A 19,749-nucleotide genomic window follows, 5' to 3' on the forward strand; every position below is an offset into this window, starting at 1 on the left:
CTGTGACTTTTTCATAGGCGGGAATTTCCTTACTCTGATAAAGGTACTCAATTGATACGGTGTATTACATTGATTTTTCAGGTGTTAAGCCAACTTTTCATTCCATGAATAAATCCCACTTGGTCATGGTATAGAGCCAAACTTAAAAAATTATATCAGTACATTAATAAAAATATGTATATGAACATACTTCAAGGTATATTCAAAATATATGAAGATAATTTCCAAATAAAGAGGCCTAAATGCATTTTGGCTTTATTGGCCCTACAAGAAGGCAAGGTGCATGATGCAGAGGTGTACCGAACTATTCTGGGGAGAGGCCGTACTCCCGCAGGTAGACAGGAGTGAGTGGTGGACCACTAGCGGAAAGACCATGTCCTCTTCCTGCCCCCATGATCCATCTGGATTAGCCCTTCAATGATTTTGCCAATAGAGAGGATTGTAAAAAGCTCGACATTTAACAAAGTGAGATTCACTATTTCATTCCACGAAGAGCTTTCCGGTGTTTCCTTGTTGAGCGCTTTGCTCACATAACCTTTCTGCCCCCGTGAGCCATCTATGTCTTTTAAAAGCAATTAAAAATGCTTTTTAAAAAGGCTCTGTAGATTCTAAATAACCCTTTAAAAGATGGGGATACAGAAGAACAAACCATAGATCTGGTTTTTCAGTTAAAGATACTAACAGGTTAAAAAGTTTATTTCAGTAACATAAGGCAACAATTCAGTGAAAAGGAAGTAAAGACAAGCGTTTTTCCTGTGGCTTCCTGAGTGAGCAGCTGGGACCCTTTCATGGTGACACTTAGCCATCCTGTCCTGCTCATTGCCATCAGCTAAAATGTCAAACACATACTTCATGCAACAGTCTGTAAATTTCCAGCATTTCTTCAAAATCACAGTTCTTCACATTTTCACTGAATGCTCAATACTGGGCTATTTACATTTAAATTCTGTAGGAAAAACTGCATTTGTTAGAATTTGAAAAGACCCTTTTATAAGTGAGCTATGAAGGATGAGATACTCCAGCCTCAGAGGCGGGAATATTAGGGATGTAACTCCTCAGCCCTTTCTGGTACCAAAACAATCTGCCCCAGTACTAAGCATGCCCTGAGACGAGTGAGCATCCTGAAAACCAAAACAAAAGGAAAATAATGTGAAGGCAAAAAGAAAACCATGATCATTACTGAAAGGCAAGAACATTCTTCCCAAAGGGGGAAAAAAAAATTATGAGTAACTTTATAAAATGCCCTTCCTCAGCCTAGGACACACACCCCCCCCCCCCCCGCCCCCCCCGGCAAATCTCAAATTAACCACAGGGACATTTGAAATTCATTTAGAGATTACTTTTTGTCCACAACTCTGATTCTATACAAGCCACAACACTGTAGTCCTTATTCACCACCTGACAGATTCAGGCCTGACAGGTTGGGGGGGGTGGAGGGGGGGCAGGTACTTGACACACTTGAAACTGGTAAGGAACAGTTCCTACAAGGTCCCCAATCCTTTCACATGACAGCCAGGGTCGGGGGTCACAGACAAGGCAGTGGGCGGAGCAGGATTACAGAAGCATGTTGCACACACAGCAAAAGCAGCTTCAAGGATCTCCTCCTGGGGCGCACATGTGGTGCCACTGTTTTACTATGGCTTTTCTTTTAAGTGGCTTTTTGGCCTATGCTTGCTAAGCTTAATCTGTTCAACCTTTTCAATTTCTTAATGGAAAAAAGCAAGCACTCATCTCCCCAAACCCTTCCACTGCCGGAGCCTCACAGCCCTGAGAGACCCTGCCGAGACCCACCTCCCAAGCCACGCAGAATGAAAAGCACCTCAGCGGCTCCAGGTACTGCAGCCTCATTCCCATGTCAGGCACCCCCTGGAGCCTGAGGAAAGCCAGCCCTGCTGGATGGATGCACACTTGGACAAAACATAGGAGTCAGTGCATCAAAAAAATTATGCCCCAAAGGATCAACCTTGGATAACAACACTCCTATTAAATGAATATTTATAAAACGTCCAGCCCCAGCAGGACATGTGGCTAAACAAATGCTCCTCTTAAATTGGCAAAGTGGAAGAGGGAAAAGGTATATAGACTGGGCCCTGAAAGCAACTCAGGAAAGCATCACAGAGATGGCTCTTGGTCAGTGACCGCTTGTGGGAAGGACAAGAGTCCCCAGCTCGGCACAGGTTCCCACACTGGGGGCTGGGGCCTCTGCGGTAACCACCTTCTAATACCTGTGGTTCAGTCCCGAGGTCTGACAAAACCGATCCGTCCACTGACAAAACAAATGGTCTTGGCTTAAATTGGGAATGTCATTTGTCTCATTAACTTACAGTACCTTTCTACATCGTTCATGATCCTAAGGGGATTGAAGTGGTTTGTTGGCTTTTATCCTTAAGGTCATATAAAATGACTTACGTGTGCAGTGGTAGTACCCACATGTGCTTAAGTGCCAGGAAACTGGCATTTTCAAGTGTCAAAAAGGCCATGCATCGCTACCCCCAGCATAACCATTGGGGTGCTTGGCCCTGAGGAGTGTTAGCCCACTAAGCTCTCTGAACGTGTGCTCTTTAGCAATCACCGACTCACACACATCCCTGTGACGCCAGGAGAAACCGTGTCACATGGAGTGTCCTGCTGGGCATATACTCAGAGCTCATCCAGAAGATTAAAACACAAAGAGCTTGTAGGTGCACACCCAAGCAGAGGGAAATGTCCAATCTGGGAACTTCTCCTTCAGAGCATCCAGCTGGGAGGATTTCTTGTCTTTCCCAGAAAGGTAGTGGGCGGCAATGGCCACGGTGACCATTCCTTCAGGCCGTTCTTCCAAGACCTGGTAGAGAAAAATTAGTTTAGTTCTCCAGCTCTATGAAGGCAGAATAATGATCCCAGATGCCACCGCGGAGCCTGACCAGTCACGGCAGCAAAGCTGGGAAATTCTCACCTGTACTTCAATCCAGAACTGCCATGCAGAGGCCTGGAGCCCGTGGGAGTAAAATACGAAGTAGTCCCCGCCTTTACTTGTGACTGGGGTGCCATTGCCAAGAGACCACTGAGAAAGTGTTGACCCTTTGTGGGTTCGAACGTAGAAAGACATGTGGCTTGGTCCTGTAAGGAGAGGAAGAGGCGTTGTTACCTCACCACCAAGCCAGACTAGGAAGGACTCGCCTCCTGTCCCCCTGAAGATCCTCCTACTACAGCCCCATATTATCAATTCCACTCCTGGTATCAATGAGGCCCAACAGGAAAAGGCCAAGAATTTACAGTGATATAAGAACCTTGTGCGCATAAGTCTGTCAGAAATCTAGGGAATAGGCTTCATCTAACCAAAAAAACTTCAAAAACTATAGCAAGGGAATAGACAGGATTGCAATATACCCACACACAATACGAAAGTGGTAGAAGACTGGGATGTCATAGGCACCCAACACTGACAGGGAGAGAAGAACACGGAGTGAGCAGACTTGTAGAGGCTTGTGAAGCCAAGGCCACGGAAAACTGAGATAGTCAAAGGTTACAAACATCGTCAAAACAAACATAGACCTTCCTAAATGCCAGAAAATATATTTTTTTAAAGAGTGAAGAAGACCTTCCCTACAAAAAAGGAATATAGCAAATAAAGCACCAAATTGAGGACAAATGCATCAGTCATAAAAATAAATGTGAGGAGACCTAATCAGCAACTAAAAGGAAAAAAATTTCAAGTTGGCTTAAAATCCAGACCCAATCATCTACCATATTCAACAAACATACTTAGGTTCAGAAAGGATAAAAATAACAACATGAACAAAGGTATTTCAGGCAAGTGAACAGTTTTTAAAAAGACCTCTTTCGGGGAGCCTGGGGGGCTCAGTGGTTGAGCATCTGCCTTTGGCTTAGGTCATGATCTCTGGGTCCTGGGGTCAAGTCCCATAGTGGGCTCCCTGCTCCTCTCTCTCCCTCTGCCTGCTGCTCCCCCTGCTCGATTTCTCTAAATAAAATCTTTAAAGAAAAATCATCTCAGAAAAAAAGAAACAGGATTCAAAACAAATGCATTACATTGTAAAAAGGCACTTTTTATTTGTTTTTAAGATTTTATTTATTCATGAGAGACAGAGAGGGGGGTGGTGCAGACACACAGGCAGAAGCAGGCTCGATGCAGGGAGCCCGATGCAGGACTCGATCCCAGGTCTCCAAGATCAGGCCCTGGCCCGAAGGCTGCACTAAACCGCTGAGCCACCCAGGCTGCCCGAAAGGCACTTTTTAATACTAAAAGCTTTAATTCAGAATGATACAAAATTGTGAATTCTGTGCATCAAGTGACAGCAACTGCCTGATGAAGCAAAACTACAGGAGATGCAAAAAGATATGCAGACAGACACTGGTAAGTCCATTGTCACATGAAACATCAGTTGAACAAAAAGGATTTAAACGTGAAAACTAATGGTCAGTGAAGTAGATCATGGGGATAAATATACCTAAGTTTAGAAGATAAATTCTGCGTTATCAGCATGTAGAATAAGCAAAAAACATTAATAAAATAGTAGCTTATAAAGAAAATATCGGTTCTATAAAGTTGAAATATTACAAGTAACACCATAATTCAGTAAACCTTAAATTGTCAATAACAAAACAAAATGGGTCTTCTATGTGCAGATTTTAAAAACCAATTTAAAAGACTCGGGGAGGGGGGGGGGGTGGCAGCCCAGGTGGCTCAGAGGTTTAGTGCCTCCTTCAGCCCAGGGCCAGATCCTGGAGACCCGGGATCGAGTCCCATGTTGGGCTCCCTGTATGGAGTCTGCTTCTCCCTCTGCCTGTGTCTCTGCCTCTCTCTCAGTCTGTGTCGCTCATGAATAAATAAATAAAATCTTTAAAAAAATAAAACTCTGGGGTGGCTCAAACTCTTGGTTTCTGCTCAGGTCATGGTCTTGTGGGACCAAGCTCGGGTTGGGCTCCCTGCTCAGCAGGGAGTGTACATGGATTCTCTCCCTCTATTTCTCCCACCACTTGCACGTGCTCTTTCTCTACATCCTTAAAAATAAATAAACATATAAAAGACTCAGGTTAACAAATCCAAACAAAAATTACAGATGGCTCAGGGGTTAAGTGTCTGCCTTTGGCTCAGGGTATGATCCCAGGGCCCTGGGATCAAGTCCCACATCGGGCTCCCCACAGGGAGCCTGCTTCTTCCTCTGCCTCTCTCTCTCTGTGTCTCTCAGGAATAAATAAATAAATCTTTTAAAAATAAGAAGTTTTTTTGTAAATAATGAAAATATTACATATCAAACTACTCAGTACATGTAAAAGCAGTGATAAGAGGAAAATCCAATAAATAAAACAATAAATGTTTTTTCAGTAAAATAAAAGTACAACAGAGAAAAACCATGAAGGAAATAATACAGGTAAAGCAAAGAGGAATCAAAAGAGAATAAGAACTAAACAGACCTAACTTAATTTTACAAAAAAGAACAGATTTTTTTACTAACTACTACTAGCTAACTTGGTTAATTAAGTAAAAGGCAGAGGTAAGGAGAATGGAGTAAAGTACAAAAAGAATAAAAATAAACAGAAGAGATGTTTAAAATCACATGTGGCTACTTTGGCAGACCTCTATGCTATTAAATTGGAGGACCCAGATGAAATGGATACTTTTTAAGGAAAATGGATGACTAAAACTGTGCGAGACAGGCATACATCTTCAGCAGACTGATTTCCCATGAAAAAAACTACCCCTGCAGAAAAAGCATGATGCCCAGATGGTTTCAGAGAGGAATGCAAGCCAACTTTTCAACTAGATCGTTCAAATGCTTCCAAGGCATTAGAAATTAAGGAACACTTACCATTTCATGATGTCTATGTATTTATCATATGTAACACATACCTAATCCTGATTAAAGGGGGCCCAACAAAAATAAAGATGGTAACCAGGTGACGGACATGAAGGAGGGCAGGTGATGTGACGAGCACAGGTGTTCTATAAGATGGATGAGTCACTGACCTCTACCTCTGAAACCAGTTATTACATGTTAATTGATTGAATTTAAATAATAAACATGGACCTATCACTTGTATTAACACAAAATTGCTAAACATTAGCAAACAAAATCCAATATCACGCAAAGAAAAAAAAGCCATGGCCTTAGTGGAATACACAATATTAAAAGATCCAAGGAAGAAAAATTCTATGATTCCCCTTTATAAGATGCTGCGAGAGGCCTTTCCCCAAATTAAAGGACTCCTTTATAAAACACTCAAGAAATGACTGTTCCTTATAAAAACACTTAAGAAATGTTTATAAACATTCCTTATAAAAACACTCAAGAAATGACCATTGATAAACACCTTTGCCTATCATGTCACCAGGTCTGTACCTCAGGCCTAAGGCTCACCCTCAGATGCTGGGCAACACTAGAGATCTGTGCTCTACCTAAAGCAAGGATGCCCGCTCATGCCCCACATGGCCCCACCCACCCCACACCACGTGGGCTGCATCAGCCACCAAAGACACGCCAATTACAGACCTAAGAACGGGTAAAGAAGAAGGAAGACCATATTTGCAGATGATACACAATAGTCAACAAGTTATACTTGAGGTCTGTTTTTGTATGGTGCTCTCTTAAATATGTGGTAACTGGTAACACAAACAGACGACCCACACATACACAGTCAAATATTTTTTTCCCCTGATTTCTTGAGAGTTGTAACCAAAAAACACAGGGCAGTAGATGTGTAACTTGACTGCCAGGAACCTGAATTTTATTGGAATTCTCTAAATTGTGCATAAAGGATAAAAGTTTAGATTTTTCAGTGCTTCCTTTTTTACAAGGTGGTGATTAAAGAAAAATCAGAAATAATTGGCATTGGTGGTTGGTGCAAAACAAATTTATTTCCAATTCAATTTTAAAAGCCTAGAGAAAACAAAGTATACATCTTCAAAAGTGCCAGTTGAGGCACTTAATTCCCTGTAACTGTTTCATTCTGTTAGTTAACTGCCAAATTTTATTGTTTCACAACTACTGTTTTGTGTCCTCCAGCTTTCCTTACTAGATTTTCAAGTCCTTTCTTTCTGTGTTAAACTGAACTATGCCTTAGCATGATAGATATAATTATTTTCTGTTTACAGTAAATACAATGATGGCCACAGTCACCAAAAAATACAAACACCAAACAAGCTACTTTTCAAAAAGGAAGTTCAGTAAAAGTGGGCAAAGTTGAGGTATATACAAATAATTTTGACAAAGATGCCAAAGCAGTTCAATAGGGTAAGTAAATGTTTTCAACAGATAATGCTAGAACAACTGGATATCCATGATGAAAAAAAAGAACCTTGACCTCTCTTGCACACCACACAAAAAATTCAAGGTATATCATAGGCCTAAACATAACAGCTAAAGCTATGAAGCTTCTAGAAAGAAACAGGAGAGTCTATCTTTGTGACCTCTAGGTAGACAAGATTTTTTAAGAAGGGCACATAAAGTACTAATTCTCAAGAAAAACCTGATAAATTGGAATTCATAAAAATTGAAGACTTCTGCACATCAAATGACCATTTGAGAAAATGAATGGACAAGAAAATCTGGGTATCTGATACACAGAGATCTGATAATGGTCTGTGACCTAGAACATACCCACTCCTGCAGGTCAATAAACTCAATGTTTAAAAGGGAAAAAGAAATGAAACAAAGCAAGATACCGAATATCTTCCAACACGCACTTGGAAGAGTGTCCACATCATTATCAGGGAAATGCAAGAGCTACTGCTACATGCCCCACAGAAATGGCACGAGGGAAAGGAGAGCAAACGCAGGCGAGACTGTAGAACAATTGGAATTCTCAGACTCCAAATGTGAATACTTCAGAACAAATGAGCTCAATCTCAAAATCATTATGTTTAATGACCCAGAATATTACATATTGGAAAATTCCATTTATATAAAGCTCAAGGAATGATACAAAGTGAACAATAGCAGGAACTTCTAAAAGTGAACTTCTTGTGGTAGAGTTCTCCAGAGAAATAGAACCAATCCTCAAGGTGATGTTAGCAAACCAAATCCAACAATGCATAAAAGAATTCTGTATTACAACCAGGTGGGATTTATTCCATGGATGTAGGGTTGGTTCAGCCTCTGAACATCAGTTAATGTAATCCATCACTGCTATCAATAGGCTGATGAAGAAAAAGCACATGGTCATGTTAGCAAAGAGAAAAGCACGTGACAAGATCCAAAGCCTATTCACACTTAGAGCTCAGCAAACTAAAAACAGAGGGGAATTTACTCAACCTGAAAAAGAGCATCTACAGAAAAGCTACAACTGGGGCACCTGGGTGGCTCAGTTGGTTAAGCATGTGCCTTCGGCTCAGGTCATGATCTCAGGGTCCTGGGATTGAACCCCATGTTGGGCTGGCTCTCTCCTGTTCCCTCTGCTTGTGTGAGTTCTCTCTCTTTCTCTGTCAAACAAATAAAATCTTTTTTAAAAAGTCCACAGCTAATACAATACTTGGTAAAAATGTAGCTTTCCCCCACTAAGACTGAGAACAGGACAATGCTTTCCACTCTTCCTATTCCTCAGCACTCTTTCACAATACTAGAAGTCCTAGCTAATACAGTAAGACAAGAAAAGGTAACAAAAAATGAGGAAATATTGGGAAGGAAGAAATAAAACTATCTTTGTTTGCAGACAACATGATCATCTATGTAGAAAATCCCAAAGAAAACAAAACAAAACAAAAAAACTATTGGAACTAACAAACAGCTATGGCAAGGTTGAAGGATACAAAGTTAATAAAAAAGATCAACTGTTTTCCCATATACCATGAAGGAAAAATACTATTTACATTAGTATCCTCAAAAATGAAATACTTGGATGCAGATCTAGGAAAAGCTGTACACAATCTATATGAGGAAAACTACAAAACACAGTTCTGATGAAAGAAAAGATAACAAATAAATGGAGAGACATTCCATGTCACAGACGGGAAAAAATAATTAAGATGTCATTTTTTCCACCTTGATCTATAGATTTCAGTGCAATTCCAGTCAGAACCCCAGAAAGTTCTACAGTGGATCTTGACAAACTGTTAAATGGAAAAACAAAAGCAATATGCTGAAGAATAAAGTTGGAGAGAACTGATACTACCCACCTTTAATACTTGATCAAGAGTGTGCCGCAATGGTAAAGTAGAGAAACCAGTAAGGAAAACAGAACAGAGAGCCCATAAATAGACCCACACAAATACAGCCAACTGATCTCAGACAAATAGTCTTAAACAAACGCTACTGGAACAACTGGAAATCCACGTGCAAAGAAAGAAAGAAAAAAATCCTTCACAGAGGCCTTACACCTCTCACAAAAATTAACTCAAAATGTATCTCTCATAGATCTAAATATAAAATACAAAACTAAACTTGTAGAAGATAACCAGAGAAAATCCAGAGACTGAGTCTGGTGATAACTTTTAGACACAACACCAAATTCATGACCTATGAAAGAAAAGCTGATAATATTGGACTTCGTTGAATTTAAAAACTTATACTCTGTGGAAAACTGTCGAGAGAATGAAAAGACGACCCAGAGTGGGAGAAAATATTTGCAAATCACTTATCTGATATAAATATCCACAGGCACAAAGAACTCTTAAAATGTCAACAGAAAACAACCCAATTAATAGACACCACACTGGAGGCGACACACAGAGAGGGCACGTAACCGACGAGGAGGTGCTCCGGGAGCACCCTAGGTAACTGGGGCACTGCAAATGGAAACAAAAGTAAGATATAGCTCCGTAACTTGCAGAAGGGCTAATATCCCAGACACCAACAGCACCCAGCACTAGTGAGAATACAGAATGGTGCAGCCACCCTGCAAGAGTCTGGCGGTTTCTTACAAAGGTAAACATAGGCTAACCATACAATCTAGCAGTTGTACTCCTAGGTTTTACCCAGGTGAGGTGAAAACATGTCAAGAAGAAAACCTGCAAACAAATGTTTTATGGCAGCTTTATTCACAGCTGCCACAAACTGGAAGCAAGCAAGCAATCTGTCCTTCGGCAGGGGAGGGCATAAACTGTGGTGTGTCTGTAACGCTATTCAGCAACAAAAGCAGCAAGAGCTATTTGAGCCCCAAAGGACCCGAAGGTTCCAAAATGCAGATCGCTACCAGTCTGAAAAGGGCTCCAGACTATATGACTGCAGCTTCAGGATATCCTGGGGAAGGCAAAACAGTAGAAATAGTAACAAAGGTCGCTGCTTGCCAGTGGGAGTGCGGAGGAGGGATAAATGGGGGAGCACGGGGATTCTGGGGCGCGGAGCGTACTGTGTGTGCTGCAGGGTACATGACACTACACAGAAGTCTGCAACACCAGCACCAAACCGGGCCTTGATGTGAGCCAGGAACATGGGCTACCACCAGCTCATCCATCTTAAGAACAAGTGCACACTCTAAGGCAAGGTGTTAATAAGGCAGCAGGTGGAGGGGAGCTCTGTTTTCTGCTCAATTTTTCTGTAAACCTAACACCACTCTAAAAAAAAAAATAGTCTAATAAATTTTCTTCAATAAATCTTAATGAGCTTCAAGTGCTCCTAATTAGAAGCACTAGGTTCTTCCTATGTTGCTAATCACCATCATTTAAGGAATGAATACATACTTATTAAGAATTTTAAGAAATGGGGGCCCCTGATTGGCTCAGTCGGTGAAGCGTCTGCCTTTAGCACAGGTCATGATCTCAGGGTCCTGGGATGGAGCTCCACGTTGGGCTCCCTGTTCAGCAGGGAGTCTGTTTCTCCCTCTCCCTTTGCTGCTCCCATCCCCCACTTGTGCTCACCCTCAAATAAATAATTAAAACCTTTAAAAAATAAAGTTTAAAGAATTTTAAGAAGTGAAGGAGAGAAGAGAAAACTGTCCTATGATTTACCTGTTGCTTCAAACGTCAGCTTTACAGAATCCCAGGGTGTCTGTTCCTTGGACACAAGTCTGAAATGAGCAGGATCTCCTGGAGAAACTTCTGGAGCAGGAAGATACCAATTTTTCCTATTTGGAAAGGTAGGTTCAATATTTAGGATGCTTAAGAAGTTGACCGCTATCTCTGAGTCATGGAAATGGTTCAAATACAACTCACATTTTGGGGTATGAAAATAATCTCTGATGGACAGGACAAATTATGCTAGGTACTCTTAAAGCCCGTTACCATAGGATGTAACCTTCCCAGATTTAGGAACAAAGGATCCTATGTGATCTTGAGGCCACCACCCAGCCTCTTCCTTCTTATCCAGCCCTTTACTACCACACCACAAAAACATCCCAGAAATAAAACAATTTGAAACTGATGCTGAACTGCTATTAGAGCAGCCGAAGAGGCAGCCTTTCCAATCACTCAGGTTTCTAGAGGGAAGACTTCCTAAATTTGAAAAAGCAACAGTAAACTTCTGAGTACTTAATCCCACTAAAGGAGGGGAACTCCCGTAGTGAAGGAAAACCTGGCCTACACAGCACTGGGCTTGTGTGTGAACCAGCATGAATAGCAGAGCACTCCCTCGGTGACAGGACCTGACAACAGACGAACCTGATGAGGAAGTGCACCGGGAGGTACCACGGGAAACCACAGAGCGGTGCATCCTCCTCACAGTGAGCTCGAATGGTGTCGTTGATCTCAGGAACATGAGGGGTTATGTGAGACATTCCAGTGTAATCAAACCCATTGATCCATATTCCAGAGTCCCGTTTAATGACGTTTCCGTCCAGGTCATGAAATGTTCTAGTCATGTGCTGTGAAGGACAGACTAATGAGAAAGCTGCTACTCCTGAGATCACCTGTACCAGCATTTTAAAATATCGATTTTGTTTTGCCCGTTGAACTCGGACTTTTACTTGGCCCACAGACGTTTTTACCATCTGTACTTCTGAAAGCTCATTACCCCACAGCACATATTTGCATTTTTGTCATTTGAACAATAACCAATAAGCTGACATGTCTGGTTCAGGCTCCTGGGAGAAAGCATGTCTCGCTGGAAAGAAACCCTCATGGGGGGTCAGTCTCCTCACTGCCTTATAGGGAGCAGCTGAGAACAACTAAATAAATAGGTCAATGGCAGGCACGTCTGCTGGTTTTCCTGTTGACTAGCAAAGCTCAGCAACACAGGGCTTCCCCCTCCAGAACCACACGCGAAGCTGCTCTTACCTGAAGAAACACTCTCTTTGGCTTTGGACTGGCGGGATGAGAGCTATACGGGAAGAATGTGCCACTGCAGACCAGGAAGAAGGTGACCATACACACTGCAGTTAAAGTCAGCATGGTTTTTTTGGTGCTCTTGGCAAGGTAGATGAAGTTAATCTAAAACATGAGACACAGAAATAGAAAAATCACTGTGGGCACAGAGTTGTCTTTACTGCCTTGGCTCTGTAACAGGTGTCACCCAACCAGTCGCAAAGAGCACCTGCCAGCACGTGTGAGCATGTGAGTATGCTGCCACAGCAAACAGGCCCCACTTAGGCCTTTCCATCACGGGCTAGAGCCCAGATAAACAGGTGGCCACCGGCTGGACGGGAGAAGACTCCCAGGTGGGGTCTTGGTTCAGTTGGCAAGGACACCAGGACAGAGACCCACCCCCACTCAAACCACGACTGCATTTTACTTTTGATTCTGTCAAGGCCCCTGCTAACCACTGCACGGTCGACACCAGTATCTACCAGACGTCATGACATCAGGCTTTTGTCAAAGAACCAGAGATAAGATTTTAAGCGTAAGCAAGCCTATTCCAACAAAGGTCAAGTCCCACTCCTCACAGTTGTGTGACGGGCCACAGCGCCAGCCTGGTCTGAGCCTGCACTCCGATGTGCCTCCAGGACCCCACCTGTGGGCCTATCCCTCCTCAGTGCCAGGCAGCCACAGCCAATGCCGTCTGAAACAGCACATCTGATGTTGGGCAGGAACAGCAAGTGGCTCAGCCTCAAGGTGGGCATCTAGCACGTCCTACAAACGCTTCTTCATGGTAATGAGATCACGGACATAGAGGTTGTGGGCAACACACAACTCTCAGAATATGCCCACAGATCCCCAGGGGGTTTGCATGCCACCACACTGACCCAGTCCCAGCTCCCCTCATGCCTGCTCCCCCTTATCACTCACCCTCTAGGGTCGGTAAGGAGAGCATGAATGTGAACATATGTTCATGGAGATAAAAAGGAGGAATAAGGCACACATTTGTAACCTACCAGATGCTCTACTATATAAAATTAAGGACTTTATAGCCATTGTGTATTGATATCCCATCCAAGGTCATCTCCAGCAAAACGGTACTGGTCTTAGATCAATGGTCTTGTGTTTTTACACCAAGAGCACAGAAACAAGACAGCTAAGAAACAAATTGCTAAGGCAGTGAGTTCACAAAACACAAATTATTACCTTGTCTGTCCCTTTCTGTCCTAACAGTCACAAAATTATAAAATGTGGTTGTACAGAACAGTGTCAAATAGCTCCCCAAGGACTGATTTCCCCTCCACTGGAAGGCTGCCCAGTTTAGGTGTTGAGAGGCTTTCAGGTCAAAATAAGCCCTCCCTGTCACACGCTGTGGTTCCTGCCATCTCCACCCAGCCGCAACCCCATGTCCTACAGCCTGTGTGAGCTCCGTTTCCACATCCACATTTCCACTTCAAAGCATGAGGCACGTCTGCTGCCCCTTCCATCATCTTCTCCAGGAGGTCTGGTAATGGGGTGAATGAAACGTGTTCCCAAGAAAGGACTGGGAGGCGAAGTGCTGTCTGGATTCCATCACCTTCAATTTCACTCTTATTTCCGTCTTAGATGTTATGTCACCCATCACTCCAGGTTCCCAAATGTGTGCAAAATAAAACGAAGAGAAACATGAGAAGGGTCCGTGCAGTGTCCGCGTGAGCTGTCCTGTTCCCGAGCGTATCCCAATGTCACTGAGCTGTAGTCTTGGGGTTCATCGGTACAATCCTAGGACCTGCTAACCTGCCATCAGACAGGCATGGAACTGCTTCTGGACAAATGTACTTAATAAATTCCCAAGGGCCGAAAGAGAAGCTCTGTGAAATCTGCATTATGGTCTAATCCCCACCTGGGCTGGCTCATTTGTCAGCCCCTCCAACGCCACCCCAGAGTAACGGAGTGAAGGAGGCCCGCCCCTGGCTGCACAGCCGTTTCACATTCGAATGAAAAATAAATGGTGTTTCAAAGTATTCCAAGAGGCACTCTCCAAAAGCTTTCGTAGTAAGATAAAATTCAAAAAGCAATATACTTTAATCCTCTTTCCATGGTTCCCAAGTTTCCATAGTGAAGTTTTCAGGGCTTATTTTGTCCTGTTACACATGGGATAGAACTGAAATGCCACACACTTTGGTCATCACTTCTGGGCACTGGCAGCTTTCACCCACTGACGGTGGGGACCCAGTCCAGGACTCCGCTGACTCTGGATACCAACCCCATCTACATGTGATAAAACCCATTTCTCACAGCAGTGAAACCCTCCACCGACATGCACGGAGAATTTCAAGGCTTAGTGTTAAAACCAGAAGTAGTAAACCCTAGAGGCAACAAAGAGCATTTTAGAATTTTCCATACCAATAAGGTATGCAATCCTGCAAATACCAGTAAGGACTGAATCGTTATATTAAAAACAGAATGGCTGGAATGCTTGGACTTCATCTGCTGATCACACAGAAGTACATGCCCAAGAGCTGCTCACCAGAGTCGGACACACAGGTATGCACACGGCTGTCTGCTGCCTGTTTGAGGGACGTGCATAGATGCTGCTGACCACGCACGTGGTATCCTTACATGCTGTCTCTAAATTCCAACCTCTACATCATGTGCCCTTTACCCTATGGCTATAGAAAGGCTCGCCATCATCTCTGTGGAGGAAAGAACTATAATAAAGGCACAAGTACTTTTTCTATTTATTTGCCTTACTGCAGATCTTGGAGTGTATCTATATTCAGTAATTACTTAATTACTTCTTATTCTCAGGAATGCCAACAAAAAGAGCCGTAACACAAAGACCGGCCTCCCCTAGAGGGTCTGGGCCCGATGACACCGTGCCGAGGGCGGAACTCTGCCTGGAGCTGCTCTAACACTGGGTCTAGTCTTCCCTCTGGAGTCCCAAGGAGGAGAAGCAGGGGTGGCACAGGGAGGACTCTCCCTGCACAGGCTGAGCACAGACAGAGCAGAACGACCAGGCCTGTGACACTCATCCCAAGTGTCCGTCACCCACAAAGGCCCCAGGAATGAACCCTGCAGTGCTTGTGGCCAGGTAGTTAGCGGAGTGATGACAGGAAAAGCCTCATTAGATGCAGTCTCCCTCCAGCAGCTCTAGGAGCACTAATAAAACTACCATGTTGGGCAGCCCCGTGGCTCAGTGGTTTAGTGCTACCTTTAGCTCAGGGCATGATCCTGGAGACCTGGGATCGAGTCCCACCCCTCAGGCTCCCTGCGTGGAGCCTGCTTCTCCCTCTGCCTGTCTCTTTCTCTCTCTCTCTCTCTCTCTCTCTCCCATGAATAAATAAAATATTAAAAAAAAAATAAAACTACCATGTCTTTGCTAACACTTGCCTCTCACTGGAAGCTGAAAACACACTCTTGGGAGTCATTCTCAAAACCCACTGCCCAGCAAAATTTGGGCAAGAGCTGATTACTTGGCTGGTATGCGCTCTACAAATTCACATCCAGGTAGTCTGAAAGCGGTGAAGAGGTAAAACCAGAGGACTTGGAAGGACAAGGAAATAAAAAAAACAGAACAAGACAAAAACCATTTCACATCTTTTTACCAGTAAACCCACATTCTGCACACACGTTCCCCGTTCCGTACAGGTGTTTCTCAATAAAGTATTAGCAACGCTGTTTCACAGAATCTACTATAGCTAAACTCCTCACACAGGTGTCTGTGTGTATAAAATGAAAAAAAATTTTAAATGTTTTTTCCTTACAAAATAAGAAGAGAGGATCATCGTACAACCAGCCAAAATGGAAGCCAGCACAACGTCAGGTGGGATTTCAGAACCACTCCTCCCAAGGATTGGTGTAAACATCTCGAACACTGCCCAGATGAGGTATAACGCGTAAAGATAAGGGATAAACATCCCCAAAAGGTAGAAGGCAATAAATTTTCCTTGGGCACCTAGGGAAAAAGAGAAAGAAAACACACATCTCTGAAATGCTACAGCACGATACAGATTTGATAACACTGGCGTCTATATGTGAGACAGAACACTTTCATTCAGGGGCAACGAAATACAAGTTAGAATGAAACAGAAAAATATGTATGTGAGACATCACCATGTGTTCGCAAACGTGAGAATGGCATGGGGCATGAGGCCTAGGATGAAAGTCTGTGTGATCTGAAAATTTAAAAGAACAAACAGCAACAGTCTTGAAAGCCTACACCAAGGGACCAAAAAAAGGAAACAGTCCCTGCAAGTCTTGTCGTAGACATTTTAAGGTATTTCCCCATTTGCATCAAACCCCAAAATGCCCTACCATGCTGCTTCAAGTCTTTGTGCACGCAAAGCTTTGTGAGCAAGGGAAAGGCCACCCAGACAGCGCTAATAAACGCCGAGCACAGTCCTCGAGACGTGAGAGCCACAAGAGAGACGCAGTGCACAAACAGCGAGGTGTCGAAGAACACTTCTCCCAGATACTGGTCACTGGCATTCTGAAAGAGAGAAAACCGTACCAGGAGTCTCGTTCGTGGGCCATCCACATAGCACTTCTATTGCACCATCGTTGCCATCACTCAGGAGAGCTACATTTTGCACTGAACTTGAAGTAAGCGCTAACAAAGTGTCTTTCCTCCTGTCAGGACGGAAAGAATCCAGATCGCTGTACGGGAAAGGGGCATCTAATCATCCAGGGAAAAGACATCCTGACTTGAGCGCACTTCGCGCTCTTCCTCCCCAGCCTAGAAGTCACCTTTGGAAACACTAAAATAGAAGAAAGGACTCTCCTAAAAACATTCGTCTCTGTAAGCTTTTCTATTAACACAACATCCAAAGACTTTCAAGGTGAGGAGAGAGGGGCCTGGGGAGGGTAGCTTGGCTCTGCAGCACCACCAGCAGCACAACTGCAGAACTGCAGGCCCCCCGCAGCTGTATTCCTGCCGGTTTGCGGGCCTCTCATATCCATGTTTCCAGGCGAGGCACCTGCAGCCCCTGAGAACGTGCCGCCCCGTACTGCCTCGGCAGCAGGGGTTCTGCTCACACAAACATGAGTCATCATTTTGGGGCAGAAACCCCAAGCCAGAAGAGCCCTGGGCACGAGTGTTACTTCTAGAGCTCACAACAGTTTCAGTAGTGTGTTTCCATACCTGTCCGGGCTCCTGACACCCTCCCACCCCTGGAAACGGAAGGCCACGGCTGTGGAACACTTTGATGTTCAACACAGGGCCAAGAGGCACAGTCTTTAAAAGTAATCAGAAAGAAACTAATTCTTAGGATTCTCTTTGAAGCCAAGAACCACTCAGGTGGTTAAAAACCCGGGTCTCAGCAGCACCGATGGCACCTTAAACCCCCAAACCGCAGCCAACGATCACACAGATGTTCTTGGAACCAGGTCCCTGCCAGCCCTGCCCTCTGCCCCCATTCTGCACACTATCTCCGTTCGCCCACTAACTGTCCTGCTCAGAAGAGGCTAATGGTGGCCGCCCTGATTCTCGATGTCATGCTCTAGCCTCACGCTGGCCTACTTGTCTGGTTCTTGTGCTATCAACCTCGTCTTCGCCACACTGACCTTCTTCTTGACCATGACACAAATGCATCTCATGCTCTCCCACCTCCGACCACCCATCAACCTGCTCTCCATCTGCACCCCTGTACTCACACCTCAAAAACTCAGTTCAATGTTATTGCTTCCTTCAGGAAGTCTTCCTGACTTCCACAGCCGTCCTGTGGTCCCAGGACAGCTCATCCCAATGTGCCATAACTGCTGGTCTCCCTACCTTCCTGGATGAAGCTGTGAGCCCCTCAGAGAAAGAGACCGGGTTCTTACGAATCTCTGTACCACCAGGCCTCAGCATGGTGCCAGGCCCACCCAGCACTCTAAGGATCTTCATGTAATGAAACACATTATCCTTCCCCTCGTGCTTTCAGCCCCAAATTTTATGATCAGACAACTGAAATTAGTCAAAGTAACTGGAACTTCATGAATGGGCACTTCTGTGTCCTGTCACCCTGCACACTAGCCACCACACCCCACGGTCTGGTAACACACAGCTGCATGTGAACTGGAGCCCCATGGCATAATCCTTTCAGAAACCGAAGCCACTAAGATTCAAGCATTAGCTCATCCCTAAACAGACAGCTAATGTCAGAGAACCCTCCTTCAGTGGGTTTTGTTAACAGGCAGTGTTCCTCAGAGCACATCCTCACACAAACTGAAATGGAGACCATGGTTCAGGCACCAGAGATCCCTATGGGAAAACGCTGGACCACCCTCTCCTGCGTCTCCACTCTAATCCCTAGCAGGGAGAACAGAAAACAGGTGTGTACTGGCTGTCTTGCAGATAAATAACAGAACTAAAAGCTTTTCCCTTTAACTCACTTAGAAAATCTTTAGAAACCACAGGTCACTCTCTTACCATAGTTTACCATGAGTCCCATTACTCTGTAACCCTAATTTCTACTTTGATTTCTACCAAATGAACATATGCAGTGGAAGCCCTAAGAGCATGGCACTATCCCTGTGTCAGCACCAATCATCCAAACCCCATCTCTCCCTGCTCCCCTGCTCCAGCAGGGTCTGCAGCCCCCATGCCACAGCTGCATGCTGTCAGAATCTGCATCTATGACACATGGGCCATAACAAGTGAAGGAAACAAGAGAGAAGCCAGGGTGTGGCTTGCAGGGCAGCAGGTGCCTCCTATGCATCTGTGCCATGTACCACAGCTGCCCGAGCACAGGGGACGGTGGGCACCACAGCCACACCCTCACGGAACTCACAGCCCAGAGACTTCGGAGCTTCTCACAGGGGTGACAAGGGCTGGGGGGGGGAGGGGGGGCTGACAAAACGCAGCAGACTGGGCAGAGACGAGGCGGACACAGGCCAGGTGGTCAAAACCACCTGAACACCTGACAGCTTTACAGCAACACCCGAAGCCTCCCCAAAAAAACCCCCCGAAGAAGCGTTCCAGAAAATTAACTCAGTGCTGGGAGCCAGTTCTTTCTGATCGAGCCAAACACGATTTGCTAGCTCAGGAAGCCAAACACAAGTTTTGTCTTCAATCCTTGACGGTAGCAAAAAGAAATCAGTAAATATGCCTACACTTACCACATAATAAAATTTCTTGGCGAGGGAATGGATGAGTATTATTTTGGCCACGGCCGCCATCCCATACAAACAGACAGACACGTAGAAGTGGTTGTACCACGACAGGGACTGTCCGATAAGAGAGACGAACACTGCCAGGATGAGCACGGTGACCAGGCTAGTGAACCAGCTGATCAGAGTGATGCCGAGTGCACAGAGGAAGTCCTTCGGGTAATTTTCGGCTAATGCAGAGAAAACACAAAGCAGAGGTCACCAACTTTACATCAGCCTCACAGCCAGTCTGCAGGAGTAAAGGGGCAAATGGTGCAACAACAAATCCACCATGGTAACTGCATAGTACGCAAGTGTCCCAGGGGTCAGGTTTGTTAAAACCTTGAACAGGGACGGTATTGACGAATAATATTCAAGCAACATTTGCCCAGAGTCTGTGGGCACCAGAGACCCAGAGACTAAGTCCTCCAGTTCAGACACATTCCTGACCAGGAAAGCAGGGGCTTTCATCTTCC

At 44.5% G+C, this 19,749-nt stretch overlaps 1 protein-coding gene across 2 annotated transcripts in view; it reads right to left on the bottom strand.

The window, feature by feature from the left end:
• Window positions 1-660: 660 nt before the first annotated feature.
• ERMP1 (endoplasmic reticulum metallopeptidase 1) overlaps window positions 661-19,749 on the bottom strand; it is a 40,721-nt gene continuing 21,632 nt past the window's right edge. Inside the window, exons 8-15 of one of the 2 annotated variants that reach the window (XM_077909656.1) lie at window positions 19,244-19,464; window positions 16,460-16,634; window positions 15,910-16,100; window positions 12,146-12,298; window positions 11,531-11,733; window positions 10,883-10,998; window positions 2,936-3,099; window positions 661-2,824 (exon numbers count right to left, since the gene is read on the bottom strand). In XM_077909656.1, the coding sequence (XP_077765782.1) occupies window positions 2,660-2,824; window positions 2,936-3,099; window positions 10,883-10,998; window positions 11,531-11,733; window positions 12,146-12,298; window positions 15,910-16,100; window positions 16,460-16,634; window positions 19,244-19,464 (1,388 nt within the window). In that variant the 3' untranslated portion in view covers window positions 661-2,659. Of the gene's footprint in view, window positions 2,825-2,935; window positions 3,100-7,840; window positions 8,138-10,882; window positions 10,999-11,530; window positions 11,734-12,145; window positions 12,299-15,909; window positions 16,101-16,459; window positions 16,635-19,243; window positions 19,465-19,749 lie in introns of those variants that run through there. The other variant, XM_077909657.1, reaches the window with a different exon arrangement.

This window comes from Canis aureus, chromosome 1, assembly GCF_053574225.1.
Source record: "Canis aureus isolate CA01 chromosome 1, VMU_Caureus_v.1.0, whole genome shotgun sequence".
In the NCBI taxonomy this organism is placed as follows: Eukaryota; Metazoa; Chordata; class Mammalia; order Carnivora; family Canidae; genus Canis; species Canis aureus.